Source organism: Anastrepha ludens, chromosome 4 (genome assembly GCF_028408465.1).
Source record: "Anastrepha ludens isolate Willacy chromosome 4, idAnaLude1.1, whole genome shotgun sequence".
NCBI classification, from domain to species: Eukaryota; Metazoa; Arthropoda; class Insecta; order Diptera; family Tephritidae; genus Anastrepha; species Anastrepha ludens.
In genome coordinates, this window is record NC_071500.1 from 62,724,708 (window position 1) to 62,752,210 (window position 27,503).

General features: G+C 35.4%; 1 protein-coding gene across 2 annotated transcripts in view; it reads left to right on the forward strand.

Annotated features, from left to right (window-relative positions):
* LOC128859560 (cuticlin-4) overlaps positions 1–21,410 on the forward strand; it is a 56,866-nt gene extending 35,456 nt beyond the window's left edge. The window contains exons 1-3 of one of the 2 annotated variants that reach the window (XM_054096476.1): positions 1,959–2,317; positions 8,928–9,134; positions 18,809–21,410. In XM_054096476.1, the coding sequence (XP_053952451.1) occupies positions 9,072–9,134; positions 18,809–20,539 (1,794 nt within the window). In that variant the 5' untranslated portion in view covers positions 1,959–2,317; positions 8,928–9,071 and the 3' untranslated portion in view covers positions 20,540–21,410. Of the gene's footprint in view, positions 1–1,958; positions 2,318–8,927; positions 9,135–18,808 lie in introns of those variants that run through there. The other variant, XM_054096477.1, reaches the window with a different exon arrangement.
* The last annotated feature ends 6,093 nt before the right edge of the window (positions 21,411–27,503 follow it).

Genomic DNA, 27,503 nt, shown 5'->3' on the forward strand with positions numbered 1-27,503 from the left:
CAAATAGCTACAAATATTTTTGATATCTAATATAGGGCCTTAAAAATAAAAGCAAAATGTTACATAATCTTCCAAAAAAAATTCTGTATACTTAATATATCTTCAAGCAATTGCCCACAGAAATTAGTGATCACCGGGGCCAAAACAAAAATTATCTAAACTTCTTATAAAAGCTAATCAGTTTAAATGATTGTGACATATTATATTGTACATATTCCAATTGATTCGAGCAAATCAACAGATTTTATTAAGGCAAATTTCAATCTGAAGCAATAGAACCAAATTTAGTTTTAATCTCCAATATATTGATTCACAACAATGAGTGAATATATTCTTTGTAGTACAGGCCTGGAGACCTTGTAATACAGACCTGGAGATGTGGACTTAGTTACATGGAATTGATTTTAAGAGTAACAAATTTCGAAGTAAATTACATTTTCAAATAGAACAAAGCCCCTCGCATGCGTACGCCCCTTTTATTGTTGTATGTTTTTCATCTAAAGTTTTATTTTTATTTTATAATTGGAGCTTACACTTTTGTTAGGTGATTGGTTGAGCTCCTCCTCCTATTTGTGGCGTGTCTATTGATGGAACAAACTGTAGGTCCCAGTTTTAAGCCGACTCCGAATGGCTGATATTTTTTGTGAGAAAATTTTTCATGGCGGAAATACAGTCGGAAGTTTGCAATTGTCTGCCGACGAGCGACTGCTACTAAAAAGCCTTTTTCTATCATTTTGGTGTTTCATACAGTCCTCTATAGCTTACATAAAAGGAAAAATTTAATCTTGGGAAATCTTACTATATGTTCATAAGCTTTTTCTCCTCTTTTTTGGTTTAATATCTACAATTCACTTCCACTCTTAGTTTGTTTGAACGCGTTCTAGAAAAAAAAATTTTTTCTTTTAATTCAAGAGATTTTAAATATTTAAGTTAACCCGGTTTAATGGTGACACTAAACTTGTATAATAATATACTTGTAACACTTAGATACAAACGAGTAGCTAAAGTTGAAACACTCAACATGTTGTTCGATGAAATAGTCCCATGCCGGTCGGTCATTGCTGCTGCTCTAAAACCATGCTAACAACATATGGCTTAGTTGACCACCAAAAAGACGCGGTAATTAAATTTCCTTTCAAATGAAAAACAAAAGGTGACTACATAAACAACAGCTTTCATTACTAAGAGTTAGTAAAAAATAATAATAGGTACATCAAAAAAACATTAACGCGCACACCGAATACTTTTTGCTTATATTTTGCTTTTTAAATTTTGTTAACTTTCTTTACTTATTTTGTTGACAAATGCATAAATGCTAGAAATAAAAAATAAAATAAAAAAACACGCATAACAGCACATTGTACTCATAACAGGTTACACATACGCCATGTAGGCTAACCGACGTCGCGGCGGGTTGTAGTAAATAGATGCGACGCATCTCACACATTTTCGCAAGTGGAAAGTGACATTCCTCTCGCTCATTATGCACAACATATGTATGTACATTGTAGTATAAAATTTTACATTTAAATATTTATACTTGCTTGCTTCATACATAAACATAGCTATACAAATATTTCTACCATGAAAAGCACACCTGTGTGCGTGCGTTTAGAGTCGTTATGCTGTTGAAGTGCAATATGTGGCTTTAGGCGAAGCCAGTTTGCGGCATATTCTTTTCTTCCATGAATTTCATTTCTTTACTTTTGTATTTATTTATGTACACACATACATATGTATATGTACATACGTATATATCTTCTTTTCGTCTATCTGCGCTTCTTCATTCCTTGTATATAGAAATGCTTGCATATATATAATCGCATTTACGAGTGGCGCATCTGCATTTGCTACACATTTATTGAAATTGCTTTTTCTACTTCATTTTCTTTTGGTGCGCAGCATCTTTAGTTTAATATTGGATCGGCCGGTCGGTCGGTCGGTCAGTGGGTAGTGTTGTGGCCGTAACTAACTGTGCGTGTCCAGTTAGTCATTATTTGACTGTTAGTATTGCGTCGTCGTTGTCTTTGCAAGTTACACACGCGTAGCGGATAAACCGACGTTATATGTTGTACATACATATGTATGTATATACTTGCATTTGTGAGAAGGAAACGTGTCAATTGTGTTGTTAGGAGTCACGTGTACTAGAACGAACTGAATTTCTATTAACAAATAGTGATTGGTGATAGAAAAATGTTAAAAAATTTAAATACGTGCTATTTTTAATTTCGAAGAAAAGACATTAAAAGGAAAAAAGAAAAAATATAAATAAACTGATATTGCTAAATGTGAAATACTCAAATTCATGATAAAAGTGAGTGAATGTCTTGCTTTTAATCCTTCATACACGCCATAAAAATTGGTTTTAGTAGGAAAAAAATATTTTTTAGCATTACCAAGTAATATAATATATTAACAGATGAATATATAACAGATGACCGGAATAGAATGTGGTCATTAGTCATAATTTTAAATTAAAAAATCTGAACGATATTTTCGAGAGCTTTATAACTATCTGTAGCAAATTACTAGGATATTCGCAACGGTGTCAAAAGTATCTTATTGTCGTATTTCGTAAAAATGTTATATATTTAGAGGGTTCAAATTAAATTATAGTTGGTTGTAGTTTAAAAATATCCAAAGATTAATTTCACGGTTAAAAACTGTACGACGTAAGACAATACGATATTTAAGGGTACCTTGTGCATTATCTAAATATATAGAAATGCTTTCAAAAATTTAATATTGAAATTAAAATGCCAGGAGATCATAAAGTTCGTAAATCCAAAGAAAAACTGATGTCAAATTAAATATGAAATTATTATTTCTCTTTGATATATTTTTAAGCCTTATACCGTTTTCAAAACTTTCATGATTGTTTTATATCATAAAGTTGTTTAGACCTTCAAATAAAGAAAGAAATAACAATCTAATAAGGTTTTTTTTTTATCGGGACAACAGTACAGCACTCGCTAATAAGGCTTAATCTGGGAGAATGAATAAATGCTTCGCTATATAACTTTTGTGAACCACACCTCCTTAGGCCATTTCCAAATTATTCTTTCCTGAATGGCATATTTTTTGAAAAGTAGTTAAGTTAAGTGAGCTTTTGAGTTAGCTCACATGGGTTTATTAGCTAGACTCTAAATATTTTGAGTGCCTGGACTCTTTGATGTTATTATTGTAATGGTATAAAACATAACTTGGCTGGATATAATTCTGGGCCATCCGTATCACATAGAACCGACTGACGTGAGAACGCTACCGAGGCTCTAATAGCTGCTGATAAATGCTCGCTGTCGTGACTTCTTTAACCTACTGCTGGGAAAAATCGCGCAAGCCGCAGAACTGAATTGTTCAGGCGCAATTTTTTATAAGAGCGTACAATTGTTGGCGTATGCCGACGATATTGACACCATCGGCCTTAAGAACCTCGTTGTTAATTCTGCCTTTTCCAAACTGGATAAAGAAGCAGAGCGAATGGATCAGGTGGTGAACGAGGGCAAAACGAACTACCTCCTTCAATCGGTTATATTATGCGCTAGATAGTTGTTGAATGGCACTAGGGTGAGTTGGTTACTGCCACTTAAAATTATAAAGTTTGAAATATTTTTTTGTAGTTAGTCTATGTACAAGGTGGGCCATATAGCGTTTGCTTTTTGAACCACCTATTTTTTTGAGAATGGTAACGCAAATGACATGTCAAATGGGTTCATAATTTACTTAAAGGTTTGACATTTACGAAATGGGACGCTATACGCTTGAACAAAATTGGGAAATACTGAAAACCTATTTCCAAAGTGGTGAGCCTTCTTCTTCTTTTCTGATTTTCACATCGGTGGCTACGTCAATAAGCAAAATTGTCAGATTTTGGGTTCAGAAAATCCACACGTTACTGTAGAGAAGCAAATGCATCCACAACGAGTCACTGTTTGGTGCGGCTTTTGGTCTGGCGGCATCATCGGGCCATTTTTTATTCGAAAATGAGCGAGGAGCCGTGGTAACGGTAAATGGCGAGCGTTCCCTTGACATGATCAACGAGTTTTTTCCAAAAATTGAAGAGGATGACATGGACGACATTTGGTTTCAACAGGACGGTGGAACTTGTCACACTGCCAAAGTTACACTCGAACTTTTGGCTACCGTTTTTGAAAACCGAATAATCAACCGAAATTCCGATAATAGTTTGCCGCCTCGGAGCTGTGATGTAAGCCCGTTGGACTATTTTTTGTGGGGAGCCGTTAAGGACAAATGCTATGTGAACCATCCAGAGACGATTGATGCTTTAAAACACGAAATCGAAGTTGCCATTCATGAAATTGGAGCCCAAACAATTGAAAATGTGCTTAAAAATTGGGTTGATCGAATAGTAAGTAAAAAAGTAAGCCAGTCGGGACAGTCATTTGAACGATATTATTTTTCATTCATAAATGACAATGTTCAATCTTCAAAATAAAAAAAAAAGTTTGAAAAAATATTGATCAGTTTTTTTTTATTGCCGATTCAAAAAGCAAATTTTACATGGCCCACCCTGTATTACTCAGCTTCGCGACTATAACTCATAAAAAATTGTGAATATGTTCGTTTTCATTGATGGTGAACTTTCAGTAAGTTTCTGAAAGTATTTTTGACCATAAAAAGCTTTCTAAAAAGGTATGCTTTATTTGCATCACAATATAACTATTTTTATATTATAAAAGCGGATCTTCGACATTTTTTTTAAATTATGTATAATTAATCATTAGTATGCTTCCAAATCAAAAGTAAAAATCTGCGAGATTAAGCTGCTCTCATAGTTGTATACGTAACGCATTTATATAGACCATATCTCTATGTGAATGCACTTACAAGTTTGTATGTAAAGGGTTTTCCAATAACACGGTGAATGGATTGCGCTATCGAGAGATGATTAACGATTTTTTATGGCCGGAATTGGATGGTATTGATCTGGACAACGGTTATTTTCAAAAAGACGGCGCTACATGCCACACAAGCAACGAAACCATTGATCTTTTACGTGAAAAGTTTTCGGACCGTGTTATCTCTCGAAGAGGTGATCACAATTGGCCACCGTCATCTTGTGATTAAACACCTTGTGACTTTTTTTTTTGAGGCCACGTGAAAGAGAAGGTCAACGCCAACAGCCCAGGCTCGATTCAAGACCTCAAAGATGAAATTCGTGAGGCTATCGAGGACATAGGGCAGCCACTTTGCAATTCGATTATAGAAAATAGATATTGTCCTGCAAGCGTGGTCGTGGTGGTCATTTGGCTCATGTTATTTTCCACTTTTAACAGCATACCGTCCTCTTTATAATGAAATAAACATCCGACCATATATATTATATTGAAAAATATAATTTTTCTTTGAATATCAAAATAATACCTCTTATAAAAAAGCCTTTATTTTGAATTCTTAATCTGCGGGCGGGCGCCGTAGCCGAATGGATTGGTGCTTGACTACCATTCGGAATTCACAGAGAGAACGTTGGTTCGAATCTCGGTGGAACATCAAAAAAAAAAAAGTTATGAAAAACATTTTCCTAATAGCGGTCGCCCCTCGGCAGGCAATGGCAAACCTGCGAGTGTATTTCTGCCATGAAAAAGCTCCTCATAAAAAAATATCTGCCGTTCGGAGTCGGCTTAAAACTGTAGGTCCCTCCATTTGTGGAACAACATCAAGACGCACACCACAAATAGGAGGAGGAGCTCGGCCAAACACCCAAAAAGGGTGTACGCGCCAATTATATATAGTATATACATATGTATATAATCTGCGAAGTCGTATCATTAAATTTTTAATCGATTTCATGTATGTATTTGCATACATTCCTTATACACATAAGTACATATGTGGTGACATTTGAATATTTACCCTCCCGCTGTCATCCCAACTCAGCCCTACGTAATACTACGAAACTTAAATGAATGCAGACTGTGTATTTGTGTATGTGTGAATTCATTATATTTATCTTATTTGCGTTGGCGTTGTTGATGTTACTGCATGCAGCTCTGGCTACTTCTTCTTTTGTTTTTGTAAATGTCCCATTGTTGAATCTCTATCGTTGCATCGCTTCACAGCCCCTCTTTTGTTCACGAAAAAAAACAAACACATCACTCTTGTTTGTAGTATCAATTGCCTACAAACAAAATTGCTTAGTTCGTGTTTTGTTTGTTCGTTTTTGCTTCAGTCGCCTGCCTTTCAGTTAGTTGCCTGCCAATGAATTTGCTGTATACCTACTTGTTGTTTTTGTAGTGAAAATAGAAAGTGGTCCATAGTGCTCTCACTTTGTCGCTACAGCGCGCATTGATTTGTGCAACGGTAAATTTTTCAATGTATTCGCATTGGTGAATGTCAAACCGCAAATCGCGACTTACGAATAAACCAAGAAAGCCATTTTCAATGGCCATGAAACAGTAAATCGAAAGCAAAAATACTTGTAGTAATAGCTAGATAAATAGTAATATCGAGATATTTTCGACTAAGAAATACCATATTTATTGATCTTTTCTTTGAAATCGACATATGTATACATACCTACATACATATGTATGTACATAACTACAGTAGCAGGCCAATTTATATCTCGAAAGTGTCACCACTCAAAATTGTTCTTATCTGTATTCAAAAATACTTATTTAGTAACCTTATCTAGGAGCACTGTTGTGTAAATACTCCTGATACCAAACAATTGTATGTGCCAGTATGGTATACTCTGCCAGCTATCAGACTTCGAAGATTGTTATTGCATGCGAGCTGATAGTGGTTATTGATAGTAACAGTACTGTCGTTTAGCTTATGATATCTACATATACACACTTGTTTTTGAGTTGCCAATCTCAGGCCCACACCTCCTCCATACAATCATATTGATAATTTAAAAAAATACAATTGTTTCCACCTTGGCTCAGTTTTGAGTTCATTTTCTGCCAAATATTCCCTTACATGCAACTAAAATGAGTATGAACCGAATTGCACCAACGGAAAATGAAGAACTTTCTGCACTGCTCCTCCTATATATGTAGGTACTCGTATTTCTTTATCTTTGGAAGAAAATAAGTATTTAATTTGGTTTAAAAGCATGAAACAAATGCTCCACAAATGTATGATGAAGGTCAATTTGTATGTACATAGATATTTCCATACGTGTACATGTAAACGTATACTTCGTTGATAGTAATTAGTCAATTTGCATTAGCTCCCATCGGAGCTCCTTCAGCTTGCCTAATGTTTACCTTGCGGTATGAGATCTTGCGTTGTCGTGGTGAAACAAAACTTTGTGGCTGTTCTCTAAAGACGGTCGATTTTTTTAAGTGCCTCATTCAGGTTTGATAGCTGATGGGAATAATAATCAGCAGTTATCGTCTGGTTGGGTTCCAGAAATTCCATAATATACAATACCGGCCATAACCCACCAAACAGACAGGAGAATTTTCTTGGGGTGAAGGCCATCTCTAGGGGTCGGTTCTGGTGTTTCATCTTTATCTAACCATTGGCGTTTGCGAACAGGATTATTGTAAAGGACCCATTTTTCATCACCAGTAACGATACGGTTCAAAAAACTTTCATTTTCAAGTCGTTGCAGCAGCTGAGAAGGCACATTCACTCGCTGCTGAAGGTTGGCGACGGAAAGTCTATGCGGAACCCATTTTCCCAGCTTTGAAACCTTTCCCAACTGAACCAGGTGCCTGTGAACTGTTCCATGAGATGAATTTAACCTCTGAGCTATCATATCGACTGTCAAATGTGGCTCAGCTTCCACGAGTTCGAGCAAGGCGTCGGAGTTAAAGACTTAAGGACGACCATCCTCCTTACACTCACGGTATCCTCTTCGTGAACAGTGTTTATTTCTGCAGCACCAGTTGTTGCATTTTTACCACTTTTATAAAAAAAATACAAAATATGCTTCTTATACGAGTTTGAAGATTCCATTTTATTTTTTAACAACACTTGCTTCTATCCACGATTAAAATCACTTGTTGAATGCACAATATATCAATGAAAATATAAATAGTTCCGTTATATTCCGCGAATAATTTTTTGTATGCAACAATCGTACAAAAGTGAAATTATGGGTAAAATACGCACGAACTTATTGACTGACCTGATACATACATATGTGTTGAAATCAAGTGTGCTTTGAAAATGATCTGTAGAATTGCAGAAATCGTATGGCCTGCCAAAGAGTTCACTCTCCTGTTTTTACCAATACTGCGTTCAAGCCGACATCTCTCAAGAAGTACATCTTGACATTTCCCACCAATGGAGGCACCTACAGTTTTAAGCCGACCCCGAACGGCAGATGGTTTTTCATGAGAAGGTTTTTTATGGCAGAAATTCACTCGAAGGTTTGCCACTGTCTGCCGAGGAGTGACCGCTTTTAGAAATAAACTTTTCTATCGTTTGGTATCTCGTGCCCGGCGTTTCCAACCTGTTCACTTCCGAATGGTAGTCACGCATTAATGAAGCGGCTATGGTGGCCGCGGTATATATTTACATTTAATTATTTTAGGGCAGATTTAGATATTTAAATACATTCAGGTCTATTCGCGCTCTAAAAGTAAACACTTTGTCTCGCATGGTTACGTTGTGCTTTGACGGCACAGTTCTTCTAAACATTTCTATCCTCAGCTTTTCTTCCATAGTAGATCAGTATGCTGCAACACTTGATGCTTTTTCCGCGAACTTGTTTCTTCATTTCCTTTAACGTCTCTGTGGCTTTGGAATCAGAGGAGCTCTTATTACTTTTATGTTAAAATTATCGTACAGAAGTTGTATGGTGCATGGGTTTGCCCGATTTCATCCATTTTCAATTCCAATATCCACTAGTATCAGTTTATAATATTTTTACTCTTTTGTTTGTTTTTATAAATAATAAAATATAATAACAATAAATTCATAACATTTTCTCATTTTTATTTCAGATAACTCTCTGAACGGTGCGGTGGTTCCTTCCGCCTTGCAGTCGGGTATATGTGCATGCCGGAGAAGTACAGCTAAAATTTAAGTGACGACTGACAGTAACAAAAAAAATCTCAGCAAAACCAAAACACAATAAAACAAATAAAATGGGGCGACAATTGCGGCCTTATGCGCTCGCAACTTTATTCTACTTAGTGTTCATAGCGAAGGTAAGTATAGCACCTACATATGCACAGGCATCCATAGTTAAGTCTATGTGTTAAGTCTACATGTACCTACATATGTAACTAGTAATATGACTGCAGTCGATATGAAAATATGTTAATTATTGAATGAAAAAAAAACATCAGAAATGGGAACAAACAATAAGTTAAATGCAATGAGCAGAGCAAGTGCAACTGGGTTGGTAGGTTGTCGTAAAAAAAGGCGCAATACTTCTATCTTATGACGCTCACAACAGTTTGCATACATATGTACTATATAAACCTACTTAAATAAGCATTACATCACACATGTAAATTAAAGATTATGTTGTAATACACAGAGCAGAAAAACTTGTGGATTATGATGGAATATTAGAAAAATCGGCAGTTGGCTGTAACTTAGTGACGCACTAACTTACTAAAAGGCCCGTCACAATGGGTCCGATCTTGTCCGTTGCGGTGAGTTTGACTGACAGCAAAATAGATTATGTGTATAGTATTTCAGTCGAAGGCGCCACATACTTGTCGTCCGCCAAGGCACAAAAACCGGCAACTCTCTACTTTTGACTTACAATGACTGTATAGTAAATTAGTAGTATTTAACAAATATTTCGATAGAAGAAAGTTTATAATAAAAATATTATTTATTTTGGGAAGGAATGCATCGCTGCATTTTCAAGAGAGGATGAAAATCGATTTTGATTTTTCGATAGTAAAAAAATATAATATGTAGGTACGCATTAATTTAATGTTGGAGGTACGCAACAACACCTTGTTGTCATTCATCAATTTGAGTTTGACAATAGTTGTTTTCCAGTACGGCCTGATATCTGTCCATCCCTTTGCGATGAAATTTTGTACAAATATTAACCTGAACAAAAGGTAGTATGTATAGGCAAAATTATTCAATAAATTAGTAAGTTTACCAATAACGGTAATTGGTATGTATTGACATACATACTTATTTTAGGACTAAATGAGCTTGGTAGAAATGTTAGTCTTTGTATGGGGTATTTTTTTTAGCTGCATGAGAACTGTCGATATCGATAACTATGGTTTGACAGCTGAGAATGGCAACTGTGTTGGCATGAATCGTATAACGCTAGAACAACGCTTTCAAATTGTGGAAATTTACTTTAAAAAAATTAATCTGTTTACGAAGTTCTTAGAGCACTGGCGGTATCATCGGCTCTTATTTCTTTCGAAATGAGGAAGGAGCTGCCATTTTGGTGAATGGCGAGCGCTATCCAGCCATGTTAACTCAATTTTTTTTCTAAAAATTAATCAGCTAAAAATCGAAGACATTTAGTTCCAACAAGACGGCGCAACTTTCCGTTTAACAATCGATTCATTGCAATATTCAAGCCACCATTGACGCTATACGGTCAGATTTATTGGAAAAAGTAGTTAAAAATTGGACAGATCGAATGGTACATGTAAATCGTGGCCACAGCGGTCATATGCCGGATTTCATATTCAAAAAATAAATACCATCAAAATGCCAGATTAAAGACAAAAAAACATTCCGACAACATTTATCATTTTAAGTTCTTGAGCTCTTTAAACACCCTTTAAACAAGAGTATATTTTCTATAAATGTTATCCTTATGGGACTTAACTCAAGTTCCGGGTTAATAACAGTACTTAAATAATAAGCATGTATATACAAGTATGCCATAAGTACCACCTACATATGTACCTACCTACATATGTATGCATAGACATTTTTCGTTGATATCTCAAAGTGTATTTGCTCAAAATTCACAGTAGAAATTATTAAATGATAAATCAAAAAACGCATTAGTAACACTGAACTACAAAAATCAACTTTAAAGGTTTTAAGGTTTCAAAGGGGAAAACCAGGTATCTATTGCGTACACTTTTATTCGTAATAGAAAAGTTTAACTATTTTTTAGGGTTTTACAAAACAGCAAGAAAAACAAAGTTGGGGTATGTACATATATTTTTCGAAATAATTCAGCAGAAATTTTCAAGGAATTTAAGGATACATTTCTCAAAAGACAGTATTGTACTATATTTATCCTGGTGGAAAGTAAACTAAGATTTTTTCTTAATACCTGGATATATCCTATTTCGCTTGATATCCATATTAATATCAAATAATGGGCACAAGTATTTATAACTATTTATTGAAAATTTAGTCTTTATTTACTTAAAGATTTTTCTAAAAATTAAATTGATGAGCAAACAAAAAACTGATAATGCAGCATTACGAACTTAGATAGATTTTACTGTTGCATGGTGTAATTATTTAGAGTGTACATATCCGATAAAGTAACTTAAGAAATGTGTATCGAAAAAAGCTTGATTGAAAACAAACTTAACCTGTTAAGTGATTATGTCGTATATATGCGTAAATTTCAAAAGTTCATTTTTTAGTTAATGTCGTATATGTGCGTCATGCCGAAAAAGGAAATTGTCTTTGCCATGAAATTTGGGGTTAAGCAAAAAACGAAAATTTCCCTGTTATTTTGACATTATAAAGTAAGCGTGAACACTGAATTTCCTGATAATCGTTATCAGCCAACGCGCACGGTGAATCCAATATTTGGCTGAAAACCGGTTTTGCATCGACATTGTTCGCTTGAAATTAATTCAGCACAGTAAATCGGGCTGTCTAAGAAAAACTAATCGCTTAACAGGTTAAAGACGAAGGAGGAGTCTTCTGACCCCGTTTTGAGTGGGACAAAGCCTATGTAATTTGGTTTGAACTTGAAATATATTATATTATCCTAACCACAATACACAAATAGCCACGTATGTTTTTGTAGAGTCAACCATCGGTTATATAAGTATAAATTTTGGCGCTGACACCTTTTTGGACCGAGCTCCTCCACATAGTGGTGGCGTGTGTTGTGGTTTGATAACAAATGGAGTCACTTAAAGTTTTACGCCGCCTCCAAACGGCAGATAGTTTTTTATGAGGAGCCTTTTTCAACTTCTTTTACCAATTCCAAACTTTTTTTATCAATTGGTGTTTCGTACCCGGGATTTCGAACCTGTGCACCTCCGAAAGGTAGACACGCACTAACACATTCGGCTACGGCAACCGTATAAAAATGGCAAAAATTCTGTGGCATATCAAAGCAGTATGAAATAAATTGCACAAAACTGCATTCGTACATAGTTTAAAGGCGATTTTGTAGTGGTGGCATCATTCGCAATTTTTTTTTCGAAAACGCTGCTGGAGACGCTATTTCGGTTAGGAAGCCAGAATAATTGATATTCCACTTACCATATGAACTTGGGCACTTTTTGACCCCTACATAACTCATGAAATCGATATTTGGGACACTAAGTTCGATAATCATATTACACTTTTTTTCATTGTGATTATGTTTCGTAATGCGGATAATTTAGAAACGATCCGCATCATGAATACAACTCGGAGAGAATAGAAAAGTAGCAACCTCAGTGAGCAGTTACTTTATTCTTGGTGAATTCGACAAAATCAGCTGCTTTGAGTGACTTTAAAACCATAAATAAACGAACCTTTCTGCACGCAATTACTTGTTTGGGAATCAACTAGAAAATTCGATTTTCGAATTATACAAAATGATACAAATTAAGTGCCGCGTGTTAAGTTGTGAAAGTGCGAATGATCATGAAGCCCTCAAAGCAGTTTTCTTCCTTGCTTTCCATTTGCTTTCGATTATTCTTCGTTTTGTTTGTTTATTTTCTGTGTTGACGTCACGGTCGGGTTTTACGCAATCTTGTGTTCTATTATTATTGAATATAACTTGACTAAATAACTATAACTACATAAACTTAACTAATATATTTATATAAAATTGGTGTTTTTATTATTTGGACCAGAAAAAAAAAATGACAATACAGAAGTTGCAGATATTACTACTGCTACAACTGCTTCTTTTCTTTATCCGAGACGCGAAAATTTACTAATATATATGTACCTATGTAATTTTTGTAATGAGATTGCAAAGACTAACAAGAAAGTGTTGAGTTGGAATATTAAACACATTTTTGATCAAAGGCAACGCTTACATTAATTATATGATCGAATTTTCGACTACAGGGTAAACTCTGTGAAGTTGTTATAAGTATTGACAATGCAAAAAATTGTTGTTGCTGATAAAGCAATATAGCGAAACTTTGAACATTCGGTTTGTACTACTTTTCTTAGCTTATCATACATTATACACATGCATACAAACAAACATCCGTATGTGCTTAATTACATACAGAGTGGTTGGCGGTAACATGCCAATAATATACATAAGTAGTAAACCTACATATGTACATATATTAGAACATATTTAGATATGTATATTTCGTATCTGTTCCTATTAACAAATAAATTGCTTGTAAATTTTGCCATTCTTTCAGTTGGCGCTTCTAGAGTTATGCTCTGATTTTTACAGTTGTGATTTCTTGTAAAAAATATTTTCTCGCATTATTAATCGCAACACATTCTAGCAGACTATTTCAAGATTTTTTATATATCGTAAAGTCATATACACACCTCGCATTTATATTCGTGTCCTTAATTTGCAATTTTTCTTTTCCACACGAAATCAACAAATCAGCAATTTCTTAGCTGTACTAAAGTTTAAACTAAATATAGCTCGATCGTCGTAACTAAAAAAATAAAAATAAAAAATTGAGAAAAAACGACTTTACACTTTTCCATTTACTATGCTTGCCTAAACATTAATATGGGGTATATTAATATATATCGCAATGACTCTTTTACACAGCATACAAGAAAAGCTGGAAGTCATTTCTTTACACCTTCATATTTAATATGATACCTATAAACGGCCATATTTTCCCTGATTTTCATTGAAATTATTTAAAATGAAGAAGTCAATATATTTTTTTCAACATTGGCATACAGTTTATTTATACATTAAAATAATATAAATTTGTTTTTTTTTTATTTTAAATAATTATTTAAAATGGCGGATGTACACTTAATTCTTCCAGGAAGGTCGCAGCGGGGCAAAAATAATTCGCGGAATAAAATGCTCCAAAAAAAGAAATGATTTTTTGGCGAATTTTCCTACTATTTTTGCTTCAAAAAAATTATTTTTTCAAAAAAATTTATAAAACTTGTAAAATTACATAGAAAGTAATACAGGGTGGGCCATATAGCGTTTGCTTTTTGAACCACCTATTTTTTTGAGAATGGTAACACAAATGACATGTCAAATGTGTTCATAATTTACTTAAAGGTTTGACATTTACGAAATGGGACGCTACACGCTTGAACAAAATTGGAAAATACTGAAAACCTATTTCCAAAGTGGTAAGCCTTCTTCTTCTTTTCTGATTTTCACATCGGTGGCTACGTCAATAAGCAAAATTGTCAGATTTGGGGCTCAGAAAATCCACACGTTACTGTAGAGAAGTAAATGCATCCACAACAAGTCACTGTTTGGTGCGGTTTTTGGTCTGGCGGCATAATCGAGTCATTTTTTTCGAAAATGAGCGAGGAGCCGCGGTTACAGTAAATGGCGAGCGTTACCGTGACATGCTCAACGAGTTTTTGTTTCCAAAAATTGAAGAGGATGAGATAGACGATATTTGGTTTCCACAGGACGGTGCAACTTGTCACACTGCCAAACTTACACTCGAACTTACGGCTACCGTTTTTGAATTCGGATATCAATTGGCCGCCTCGGAGCTGTGATTTAAGGCCGTTGGACTATTTTTTGTGGGGAGCCGTTAAGGACAAATGCTATGGGAACCATCCGAGACGATTGATGATTTAAAACACGAAATCGAAGTTGCCATTCATGAAATTGGAGCCCAAACAATTGAAAATGTGCTTAAAAATTGGGTTGATCATATGGACTACTGTAAAGCCAGTCGTAGCAGTCATTTGAACGATATTATTTTTCATTCATAAATGACAATGTTCAATCTTCAAAATAAAAAAGAAAAAATATTGATTTTTTTTTTTTATAGCCGATTCAAAAAGCAAATTTTACATGGCCCACCCTATATCATAAAAACGATGTGTGCAAAAGTTTTGTCGAGTCCGATTTCATGGATAACCGGATATTCGGACCGGTTTAGGTTCTCAAAAAAGTAATGATGAAAATATTCTCTACTGAAATAACTAAACAAAAGAATATAAAATATAAAACTGATATATTTCAATGAAACTTAGTATACAAATACATATTACAGGATACAAAAAGAATAAAATGTTGTATTTCTGTTATAAATGAAACAAAATTACTCAAATCTGCTACAAATAATGAAACCAAAAAAAATAATACCCGACGATGTCACACCCACCTACAACGGCTTAATAAAACTTGCCCAAACTTTGTAGACGTCACCTGCACGTCCCCACTTCATTTACATTCGACATAAATATAATATTATTGATATCGAATAAGAATCACGCCCACTTTTTACATGATAAAACTAAATTTTCTCATGTCCGTCTGATGTTACAGGCAATAACTCTCATTCACTAAGAGTTTATTTGAATCTAATTTAAATTTTGCTGAAATGAGCGCGTGTATATAATAAAGTTCGGTCTGGACCGAATTTAGTACTTCCTTACTTGTATCAATCATATTTTTGTTGTTAATATTTTCATTTTTTCTTCATTCTTCTCATCTTCATTTTTTTGTTTTTGTTTTTAATGCATCTTTTACTTGCCTTTCGCTCTAAACAACTTTCGATTTTAACATTCCGATATTAAGACCGAATATTTGTAACAGCAGCAGTAATAGGTTATGGTAGGCGCATTTGTATGTATGTATACATGCATACATATGTATCTAGATATGCACTAACATACAACATCCGCTTCATTCGTAAGTCCCAGTAAAGCTGTAACTGATTGCTTAACAAAGTGGTTGTCGAAAATTTCCACCGCAACAACAACAACGTAGCTCATCTTAGTCGACTTGCTTCTCAAAATGTAGTTAAATCTGTATGTATGTATGTGTGTACGCATATGTGTATGTATATCAACAGCCAACATTGGTTGTTAACGCCAGCCTCACCATCTTCTCGAAATCACAACTGTTGTTAATTCAAGTTTTTGAAATTAACTGTTTGCGGCATACTCAGAAAGGGCAAAAGAAAGAGTTGGATTATATGTATGTATGTATGTAGGTGGATTAGGGTGATTTGTACGAAAATACAACGTTTTAACCAAAATAAAAACAAAATTGTGTTGATTGAATGAAATTTTATTAAACAAAAAATAAATGTTGATTAGTGAATTCCCCAAACACAAACAACCAAATTTTGTTTCTCCCAATACACTCGACTTACACTACAGAGATGCTTAAACAAGTATGTCATTGCTTTTTTTTTGATGGTCTAAAATTCTTCCCACTTTGTTGGCAAACCCTGCTTGACCGGTGATTCTTGGCCAAACAGCACAGTGTTTTTAAGGTTTTATGTGCAGTTCACAAGAACCCTTAATTCGTCAATAAAACAAAATCGGTTCAATTATTCAGTAAAATAACCAATATCTGAATGTACATACATATGAACACTTCTCACAATTTAAAAAATATTTTTCATAGACCCATTTTAGAATCGCCTTCTGACATATTTAACCTAAATTTACTTTATTTATTTAAAATTATAATCTGTTTCTATTTTGCAATAACAAACTAATTTAATACAATTTTTATTTGAAATTTTATTTGGGTTTCTTAACCCTTTGGGGACAAGTGTCGGCATATAGCCGCCCAAATTATTTCGTAGCTGCAAAGCTCGAGACGTCTGTCGTTCTGAACGATAAGTTACGCATAGGTATAGTAAAAGAGTCACGTTTTCATTCAAAGATATTAGTGGCCATCAGTGATGAAGTCTTATCTTCCTTATAATGTAAACTTACGATGTGAGACGGCGGTAGAGTCAAAACGAATTTCAGTTCTTCGATTCAGTCTCTCAGTGTCACTGCCAGAGGAAGCAGCAGGCTTTTTATATATTTTATATTTTAACCTACGCACGATTGTGACAGTTCTGTAGAATATTACTTTGAATCTGATAAAACGGAAGATGACGGCTTTACTTCGTCTAGAGGAAGTGAAGTCCTTGCAATAAGGAAACCACACAGCCATTACAACATTAACAGTGATGGCAGTTTGTTTATAATTATTTTTTGATTTTATGAAACAATTTTCTTGTGTTAAATAAAGCCTTAGTAATAATAACGTTCAACGTATTTATTTCTTATTATTATTTCCTTACTGCGCACTCCAATACCTCTCGTCCTCAGCGAAGGGCTCCGTCCCCAAAGAGTTAATATGCATTTTTTGTACACTTTTTTTATTATCATAGCTTGATTACTGATTTACTTTGAAAAAGAGAAGTTTAGAACATTGAACATTGTTATTTAAAATTTTTTTTTAATATTGCCAGCATTCCGCGGGGAATGCTGATATTTATTTATAATTGTCTAACAAATGCATTATTCAAAACTATGTCCACCACAAACCAGATTAGGGATGTCAAACTAGTAAAAAAAGCTCTTGCATTAATAGTATGGCGCTTACAACCCCTAGTCTTCTTTATGTATGTTTTGAATTTTCCCTACAAATGGAGTGTAAGCCAAAAGTTCGAGCCACCCTAATGAGTATGTATATGTGAATGCATTTACTATAAATAAACTTAGGGATTTTACTTTGCCTTGGTGTTATGATTTGAGCAGTTCATTTTTTTATGCGTTTAAATTTATTGTGTATGTATTGTGTCTACAAAAAACACGCGCACATATACATAAGTTAATCTGTTTTTTTGTAGGACGGTTACCTGAGGCCCACAAAATGCCCAGCTGCTCATAGCCGTTTTGATTTCTTTCACCTACAGCGTATTAAAACACAATTCAGCAAATTTGTTAAGGTTTGAAGCTTGTTGGCTGTTGTTGCCGCTTTTACTTTGGTTGGTTGTTATGCAATTTTAAAACAGTTACAGCGTAGTATTTTCGTTACTTATTATTTTTTTCTGGTGTTTTGTAACATTTTTCGGCAGCGAAGTGTATCGAATCTGCATCTGCAAAGGGAGCACTCAAGTTTTGTGCTATGCATACTCGTATAAATATATATTTAAACACTGCCATTGTAGCATAGTAATACAAAAAGTTAATTCATTTTCTCAGTATGCAACAATTTTATTTATTTGCCCCACGCCACGCATTATCCGTTGTTGAGTAATCGCATAGTTTAGTCAAAATTTTGACGTGTACAGTACACATAAATGCACTTTAAGCTCTTAAGGCTCCAGAAATTTGGTTTGATTGTTTATACACATGTCGACCAGAGATAGTTAATGAAATGAAATTTTGAAATATACAGTTGCGGGCAAAACTCTCCCCTTTTTTCTCACTTTTGTCTACACTTTTGTCAGTGCCTTTTTTTGGTTTTTCGTGAATAACTTTTAAAGTAAATACTGAAAATTATTTTGTTTTTTACATTTGTTATATAATTAGACTTAAAATAAAACTGCATCATTATATGTCTTTTAAATGCTTTAGATCGGGAGAAATTAAGAAAAAAAGGTCGTACGGACTGTACATATTTGGTGCATACATATGTATCTATTTATGTATGCGTAACGAAACTTTTCAAAAATGTTAACATTATGACATAATGTTGTCTTATTTAGTAAATATTTACTTAATTTATGTCATTTATAATTCGTATTTCTCATTATTATAGGACACTGTCTGCGAGGGACCCCATGTTGACTCTGCTGCGTTGCCACTCGAACACAGATCTGTTTACGGCCCACCTGCACCTTCGCCCGTGTATGGTGCCCAACAGGGTCCGTTACCCGCAGGCGTGAGCAATGAAATTTCCGAAGATGCTTGGCCACTTTCCACCACTAATGATAGCCCACAGATTAAACATTTGCAAGTGCAGTGCGAAAAGACGCACATGCGCGTCAACATCGAATTCGATCGCCCCTTCTACGGTATGATATTTTCAAAGGGCTTCTACAGTGATCCGCACTGTGTACATTTAAAACCGGGTACTGGGCATCTTAGCGCCACATTTGAGATCTTTCTCAATAGCTGCGGCATGACGAGCTCGGCAAATCATAATGCGGCAGGTTATGGCGCGCCAACGCCCTCCGGCAGTTATGTTGAGAACACCATCATCATACAATATGATCCGTATGTCCAAGAGGTGTGGGACCAGGCTAGAAAGTTGCGTTGCACATGGTATGATTTTTATGAAAAGGCTGTCACATTCCGCCCATTCCAAGTCGATATGTTGCATGCGGTCACTGCTAATTTCCTTGGCGATAATCTGCAATGTTGGATGCAAATTCAAGTAGGCAAAGGACCGTGGGCTTCCGAAGTGTCGGGCATTGTCAAAATAGGTCAGACAATGACCATGGTGTTGGCTATTAAAGATGATGAGAACAAATTTGATATGTTGGTACGCAATTGTGTAGCTCATGATGGCAAGCGTGCGCCCATACAATTGGTCGATCAGAATGGTTGCGTTGTTCGTCCTAAAATTATGAGCAAATTCCAGAAAATAAAGAACTTTGGTCCATCGGCATCGGTAGTCAGTTTCGCATACTTCCAAGCGTTTAAATTCCCCGACTCCATGAATGTGCACTTCCAGTGCGTGATACAAGTGTGTCGCTATAATTGCCCTGAACCGAAGTGTGGACTGGGACTTCCGGGTGGTGAATATGGTGCACCACAAATCAGCAACAATGCGCTTTCAGCAGAATACGGCGCACCAGAACCTTACGAACGCAACGATTACGCGTTGGGCGGTCTACCACCAGCAGCCTACCCAGATCCACGCCACCAAGCTGCTGATGCTACTGGCGCTTACTCTGAGAATCAACCAGATGTGGTGCCCTCACCACAAGCGCAAACGGCCGGTGTCACAACACCCGAATCTGGATTGCAAAGTTCACAAGCGACACCACAAAATGCAAACGATTTACATATGCCACCACCACCACTACCTGGGCAACCTGGTCAGTATAGCACAGTGAAGCGCAAGGATGAAATCGAGGGTGGCAATCTGGTATCGCTCGGTGGGCGTCCACGTTCAGTTGAAGGACTCGATGATTTACGCGGCGTACGTAGACGACGCGATACCTTTGATATCGTGGTAAAGCCACGTATTTACAAGAGAGACACGCAAGAAATGACCGATGTCAATACAAGTCGAACTATTCAGGTGGTAGCGCCAGGCGATGTGAACTTTGCGCTCAACAATAACTCTAATAATGAGACCGTAGTTATACAATCGGCACGATCTGCTGATCCTGAAACGATTTGTATGTCTGTGCCGAGCTTTGTCGGTGGTCTGGTAATGTTGTTGTTGGTGCTGGCTGTAGCATCTCTAGTCGCCGCATTCCTCTTCGTGCGAGTACGGCATTTTGATCGGAAGGGAGCCTCCATGGCGTATGTTAATTAAACAAACAAAACAGAAGCAAAGAGCCCAATGCACTAAGCGGATATTTCAACCACAACCACAGCCTGCTACCACCTCCTATGCAGTTAACAAAGGTGTGCTTGCCAGTCGGAGGTGGGTGAACGAACGAACTGACGCTTATACATATAACACATACAACATCGATTTGTCATTACATTAAACTCTCCAAATCACACAAAAATATGCATGCATACATCCGAATATGGTCGTGCGTCTACATATAGACATAGAAATATATGCACGTTTATGATTTCGTGTGTGCGCCTGTGTGTTGGTGTGTGTGCGTGGACCCGATCATGATTTCATCACCTGTCTTTATTTGCTATACTGCCAGTGGAGGCGGAAACCCAAAATCGAATATGCAAATGGTTGAAGGTGAACATTGTAGAACCATGTTGAATTGCGGCCCATTCTTCATCCCGTCATAAACAAGAGGAACCTTATTTATAAACATGTATTTCACTGCTTCTAATTTATTTAATTTATTTATTTATTCTATCTATTGTACGAAATGTGAGAAATAAACATTTTTAAAGATACAGCTTCTTTAATGTTATGTTGTTAGGCTTCCCTAATAAATGCGTGAATATTTTCGACTCATCGCCTGGATTGTGACGTACGTGGGTACGATGCTCCAGTTCGTTTCAGACGAAATAACCTAAGGTTCACTTTAAAATTAATATATGTATGTATATGTACTTAAATACCAATAAAAATTTATGAAGTATGCGATACGAAATAATAAAAGCAAAAGAAAACATATCTTACAAATAAGTTAATGTAGCAACGTGTGTATATATTAAATTATTTTTATTTAATAGACCTGAATAAATTTGTATTTGACATGAACTGACTTTGTTTTTGATATTACTTTTTGCATAACATACTCGTATTGGGTTAGGTTAGGTTAACTCGGCTGGCATTAAGCCATGCATAGACCTTTTGGTCTATACCAGATGGAGACTGGCTTCTATTAAGATTTTAAGTAGACATCAAGTAGATTGTCAACCCTTTAAAAAAATCCAAGTAGCGCTGGAAGATCTATTTCTGAGATATACTCCAGACCCTCAAACTGTGGTTCTCCCAGGCATTTAGTGTGCGTTTTTGATAATATCGGACAAAGACCGAGAAGGAGCTTTAAAGTTTCTTGCAAATACATATATTCTCTCTGCACTTTCTGCATTGGTCGTTACTAGCAATCCCTATCTTTTAAGCTAATGCAGCCAATAGATTATGGCCCATCAGCATACCTATAATAGCTCTGCAGTCTTTTCGTGAGTACGAATTGAGTCAATTTTTTGTCTAGTTCTGCACATGACCTTTGCAGCTTTGCATGTGGTCACATTAGTCCACTTAGCTTTCACTTGCTTGTTCATGTAGTAGTCCATTTCGTTGAATGTTATATTTTACGCTTTTTGTATGTCTTTCTCTTGTTCAAATGGTAGATTAACACCACCTTTAGCTATCTTATCTACTATTTCGTTTCCTGAGGTACGGTACACTAGACAGGGCTAGCTTTCCGGGGGCGACAGCCCTTGTTCGGGAAAACCCCGAGTCATTCCGGTAACGTAGAACCAACTGCCATGGGAATGTAGTGCTTTAGTGACCCGGTACCCAATAGATGTGCAGCCTTCTGTTTGCTGCTAGCTTTTCTATGGCTTCCCTGCTCCGTTAGACATTTTTGGACATAATACAATATGAGCTGATTGCTTTTATTCCTGCTTAAAATATTAATTATTGAGTTGGTTTTTGTGTATGCTAGCTTCGCGGCTTTCCCAACAGCAAACATTTTCCCTTCGAAAATATTGCTCTGATCCGGCAGCTTGATTGGCTGCCTAATCTATAGTGCCACTCCTACTCCGCCCAAAGTCTTAGAGCCGCCTGTGTAAATATATATGAAAAGTCCTACGGACAGACTTCATGCCTTTAGGCCATCCCTCCTCTTGAATCGTAGTATGGAACCTTCTCTCCCAATTAAAGTGCGGAGTCATGTAGTCTGCGCAACCTGTACCCCTCTTTCCTATAAAGTAAATAAAGTTTTTGTTTATTGCACCATTACTCGTTACAATGGTACTGGTAGCATCGCGAAATGTCATGGAGGTGGTCATTAAAAGACTGCAACGTCACGTGAAATGGCTCAAAATGTAAAGCTCAAGAAGCGACTTGAGCCAAATCCCCGACGAAATGCCAATCAAATGGCAAAAGGACTGAGCGTAGCATCCGCCGCATACTGAGATATGATCTTAAAGACAAAATCCAAAAGGTGCTTGATCTCACACCAAAGCAGGAACAAGTCAGACTTGAGAGAGCGAAGGAGTTGCTTCGCTTGACGGAAAGTGGTCAATTTCCGAACATTGTGTTTTCTGACGAGAAACATTTTCAAATTGAGCAATTCGTAAACTCCCAAAACGATAGAGTTTATTTGACCGACAAAACATGCGGTGGCAGACCATGGACGTATCAACAGGGCTCGGAACCGTCTCACAAAGCTCGAATGAACCAAGAATGGCTAAATAACAATGTTCCGAACTTCATAACCAGACGTGAATCCGATGGATTATTTTCTTTGGACCATTTTGGAGAGCAAGGTCCGAACTAAAAGATTCGCCAGCCTCGAGGCGCTGAAAAATGCTATTGTCCACGAGTGGGCCAAAATACCGGCAAGTCACATTCTGGCAGCTTACGATTCATTTCTGGACCGTCTTAAGGCCATAGTCAAGGCAAAAGGTGGTCATATCGAGCTAAAGTAAATTGATTCCTAATTTTGTATTATTTTCACACATTTTTACTTTGAATTGAAATAAAGTAACGGAAGATATAAAATTTGCAGTTTTTATTAATCTGATATTAAAGCAGAAAAGTTGGATGTACAATATCCCATCGGACACTGTTCGGTTGAGACTCCCACCTCTAGTGAGAAAAACAGATCCAACAACCACCTCCAATCAATACGAGACTAAGATTTTCTCCCAGTAGTCTCTCTATTAACTCGAAGCCCATCGGTCCAAAACCAAACCTCCCTCGCTGTACACAAAGAAACCACCTTGAGAACATCCTGCTCGGCCAGCTCCTCAGCCATCCAGTTTCTTTCACATACCGCAAAATATTAGGATGCAACCAGGAAAGTTTTCAGACATTAGGGACATTAGTTTCAATCAATGACGAATTTACGACATCTGACGACTCGCTCACTTGGCACAGTTAAAGTCAAAAGCTGCAAATCGACCCCAATGAAATTTTTTTGTATCGGCACTTTACGCCCCCAACCGGCGCGATAGCAAATAATAATAATAATAATATACAAGTTTTGTATGTAAATTCCAATGCAATTCAAAATTCAAATTTGATCTGGAAATGTCAAAACGTCATTTATGTTGTGCACTTTTATCGTGATGAAGTTCAAGAATGGGCAGTATTATTATTAAGTATTGTTTCGATAGTGGTAGTTTTGAAAGTAATATACTTCCTTCAATTTTCGGCCGTAATAATCGCACAACCAGATAGGCTATAGTGGATAAATTAAATTCAACATATTGACTATCTGTAACAGTTGACTACATGGTCTTCACTGAAAATGGAAATCAGTCGGTCCCTATTGTGTTGGTCTCTTATACAAACCGCGTTCCAAAGTAGATAGTTCCGATTAGTGATGTCATCTATTGGCAATAACGTCGGAAAGGTAGATCCTTTATTGAAATACAGTCAAAATTGTCCGGCGAACAACATTCATGGGATATGTTAGCAAAAATAAAAAATTCCAATCGATCATATCACAAAGACATATTCTTTGAACCAAAACCCGTAAGAATTACATAAAGAGGAATAAATATAGTAAAAATAGAAACAACGTCATTCACAACCAACAAAAAATTAATAATTTAGTGCTTGTCAACGGTTAATTTAATTTAAAAAGTGCTGGAAATTTCTTTTACTTTGTGCATTCTCGCGGCCAAATTTTAATTTGATGTTTTTTATACCATAGTTACATAAAAAATAAAATTAAAATAACGCAAAATATTCAATGTGTTTAATAAATATAGCACAGGGCCTTATTGACCCCGTTTTTACAATTTTTTCCCCTATTTAATATTTATAATTTTTTTATATATCGTATAATAAAATAAAATTCAATATATAATAAATTTTCTTTTTAAATATATCTTATAGAAAACCAAATAAATTCAAGTACGTGGTTGGCGGTTGCATATTTGGAAATGACAGTTCATATCCTATCTAATAATTGGTGTAGAATATGCCACGTCCCCATTCCTTCCGCACTTTTCCTGGGATACCTGCTGTGGTGGAACTCAGTAACATACATATATACGAGTACATATTTTAACGATATTCGCATGGTTATCTTTCACTAACTGCAATTTTAACGATTTTGCTATTCAGTAATTCCGATTATCGCTAACTAGACAAAAATTTTAGCGTGGTTTATTCAAACGAGAAAATAAGAACTACTGGTTTTAATTCAAATGGTGGAACTAAATAGGTTTATATATCAAAGTTATTTAAAAAAAATCTAATTCGTGGAGATCGTGGTTACTATATTGTTGTTGTATTTTTCTTTTCGGACTTATGTTGGATAAGATACCGAACTATCTTTAAGCGAAATTTTCTTTGGAATTATCTTATCTGGAGCTCGGTTCCAGCTTCAATTGGCAGCAATTTAAGTAAAAGTATCTTCAAGAATTTTCAGTATTCACATATAACATTGTGCTATGAGTATTGCTATTACATACTATACATATATCCTGGTCTAGTACATCTTGTTATTTTATTATACCTATAATCTTTGCTGTACTATAAAAGTTCGGTTCATGGTCTTATTTTACATAAAAAATTGTTGAAAAAACAATTGAAATGAAATGTCATTCAAGTATTTGGCTTTATTGCTTGGAGAGATGGTAGTGAGCCTTCAAACATATAAATATGTATAAAATTACATTTTTCATATTTATATAGTGAGAATAAAATATTGTAAAATAAAATGTTTAAATAATAGTAGTTCAGTCTTACACATGACTGCAGTATAAATTCGTTTTCAGGTTACAGGTACATATAATATTTATATTTACATATGTTTTTGTACATAATGCTGACAAGGTGATGACAAACGCAGAAAAAAGATAGCAGTTTGTGATTGCTAATAAAGGTGGCCACTTGATTGATATTCAAAAAATAGTTTTAATAAATTGTAAATAACCAAACCAAATAAAAATACCTCACTTATACAAATCAGTTGTTTTTTTTTTCAAAGTTATTCAATGTTTTCATACCGACATAAAAGATGGCGCACCCTGTATCAGTTCTAGCTCAGTTTCTTTGTTACAGTGAGATTAAGGGTCTATTTAAAAATAGCGAAAACAATTAGTAGTTTTGTGTCTTGCAAATGGATTACCTTTAAAGCTTCTGCTTTTTTCGCGGCTCTACGCTCTCTACACTCGGATAGGGTAGCACCTATTAAAAAATAGTCACATTGAATATCTGCTGGGTGTCAAATTTTATTTCAATTTGGGCGAATAATATTTGTTTTTCTAATAATGAGACAGGCCAGCTTTTATTTTTAAATATGAGGACCATTCATTTGATAGCAGTGTTATATCATAGATAACACTCATCGATGAACCTGTCGGAATGCAGATGGTTAGAGCACTCAAAATCTCTTGTAATATATGTATGCATGTTGTATCATCCACTTTGAAAGTTTCTGGCAAATTTTAATATTTTCTAAAAATTTTTCAATAAAATAAAACTAAATCTGATTGCCAACCAAGCACCAGTCCCAAATTACTTAAAAAAAATAATAATACTGCTAAAGCAATCTCAACTTCCTACAAAATTTCACAATTTTGTTTGTAAAAAAAGAAAAGAAGGAATGCAAATTATTATGGTTTCGACTCCACCAAATGGGAACCAATTCAAAATCAGTTGATTCCCTGCAGAAGTATTGGTATTGCATGTACGTACGTACGTATAGATATGTAAGTATATATTTACAAATGGCAATCATAAATAAATGAAGTAAATATAAAACCACATTGTACAATAATACGCAATTAAATAAACCTGTTTTTTATGTACTAAGTAATAATACTGAAATGGGCAATGCACTTCAAAATTTATGAATATACTTACATATGTACATTAGGGATGTACTAACTTTTATATTTGGAATATTTAGACAAAATTTTAGATCAGTCGCAATACGCAAAGAGCAATAAGTACTATTACCAGGTCATTAATTCTAAGACGAAAAATTCCTTCAATTATTTGCATTTATTTCAATTAAAATGTAATTTGTTCCATTAGGGTATATCTAAATAGACAAATGATATTAGGTAACAAGGAAGTTTCATATTAATTCGACATACTTAATTATAATTAAAAACTTCTAGCCAATGCGTCGGAGCTATTTATTTTTGCTGGGACTTCTGAGTTTCTCTGAAATAATATAAATTTTCAAAAAAATGCGGTTTTTAACCGATTCTTAAATAAATGTGTTGTATAATTGGCGCTTACATCTTTTGTTAGTTATTTTGGCCAAGCTGTGGTACTCGTTTTAATATTTTCCCGCAAATGAAAGGACCCACAGTTTTACACCCCCTCCGAACGGAAGACGGTTTATCCATGAGGAGCTTTTTAATCGCAGAAATACACTCGCAGGTTTGTCAAAAAGTTTTTTTCATTTCGGTGCACCGAATCGTAGACACGCACACCTATTCGGCGAGAGCAACCGACAAAGTGACCCTCACTAATGTATAAATACAACAAACATCCATTATCGAAAAACTTTGTTATCTTGAGAACACTTTGTTTCCATAGCACAATTCACTTATTTTTACATACAATAATATAATAATACGAGTGTTGGTCAACAAGTCCCTCAAAATTTAAATAAGAACCACATTTTATTCTGCAAGATTTCTTCTTTTAGTTC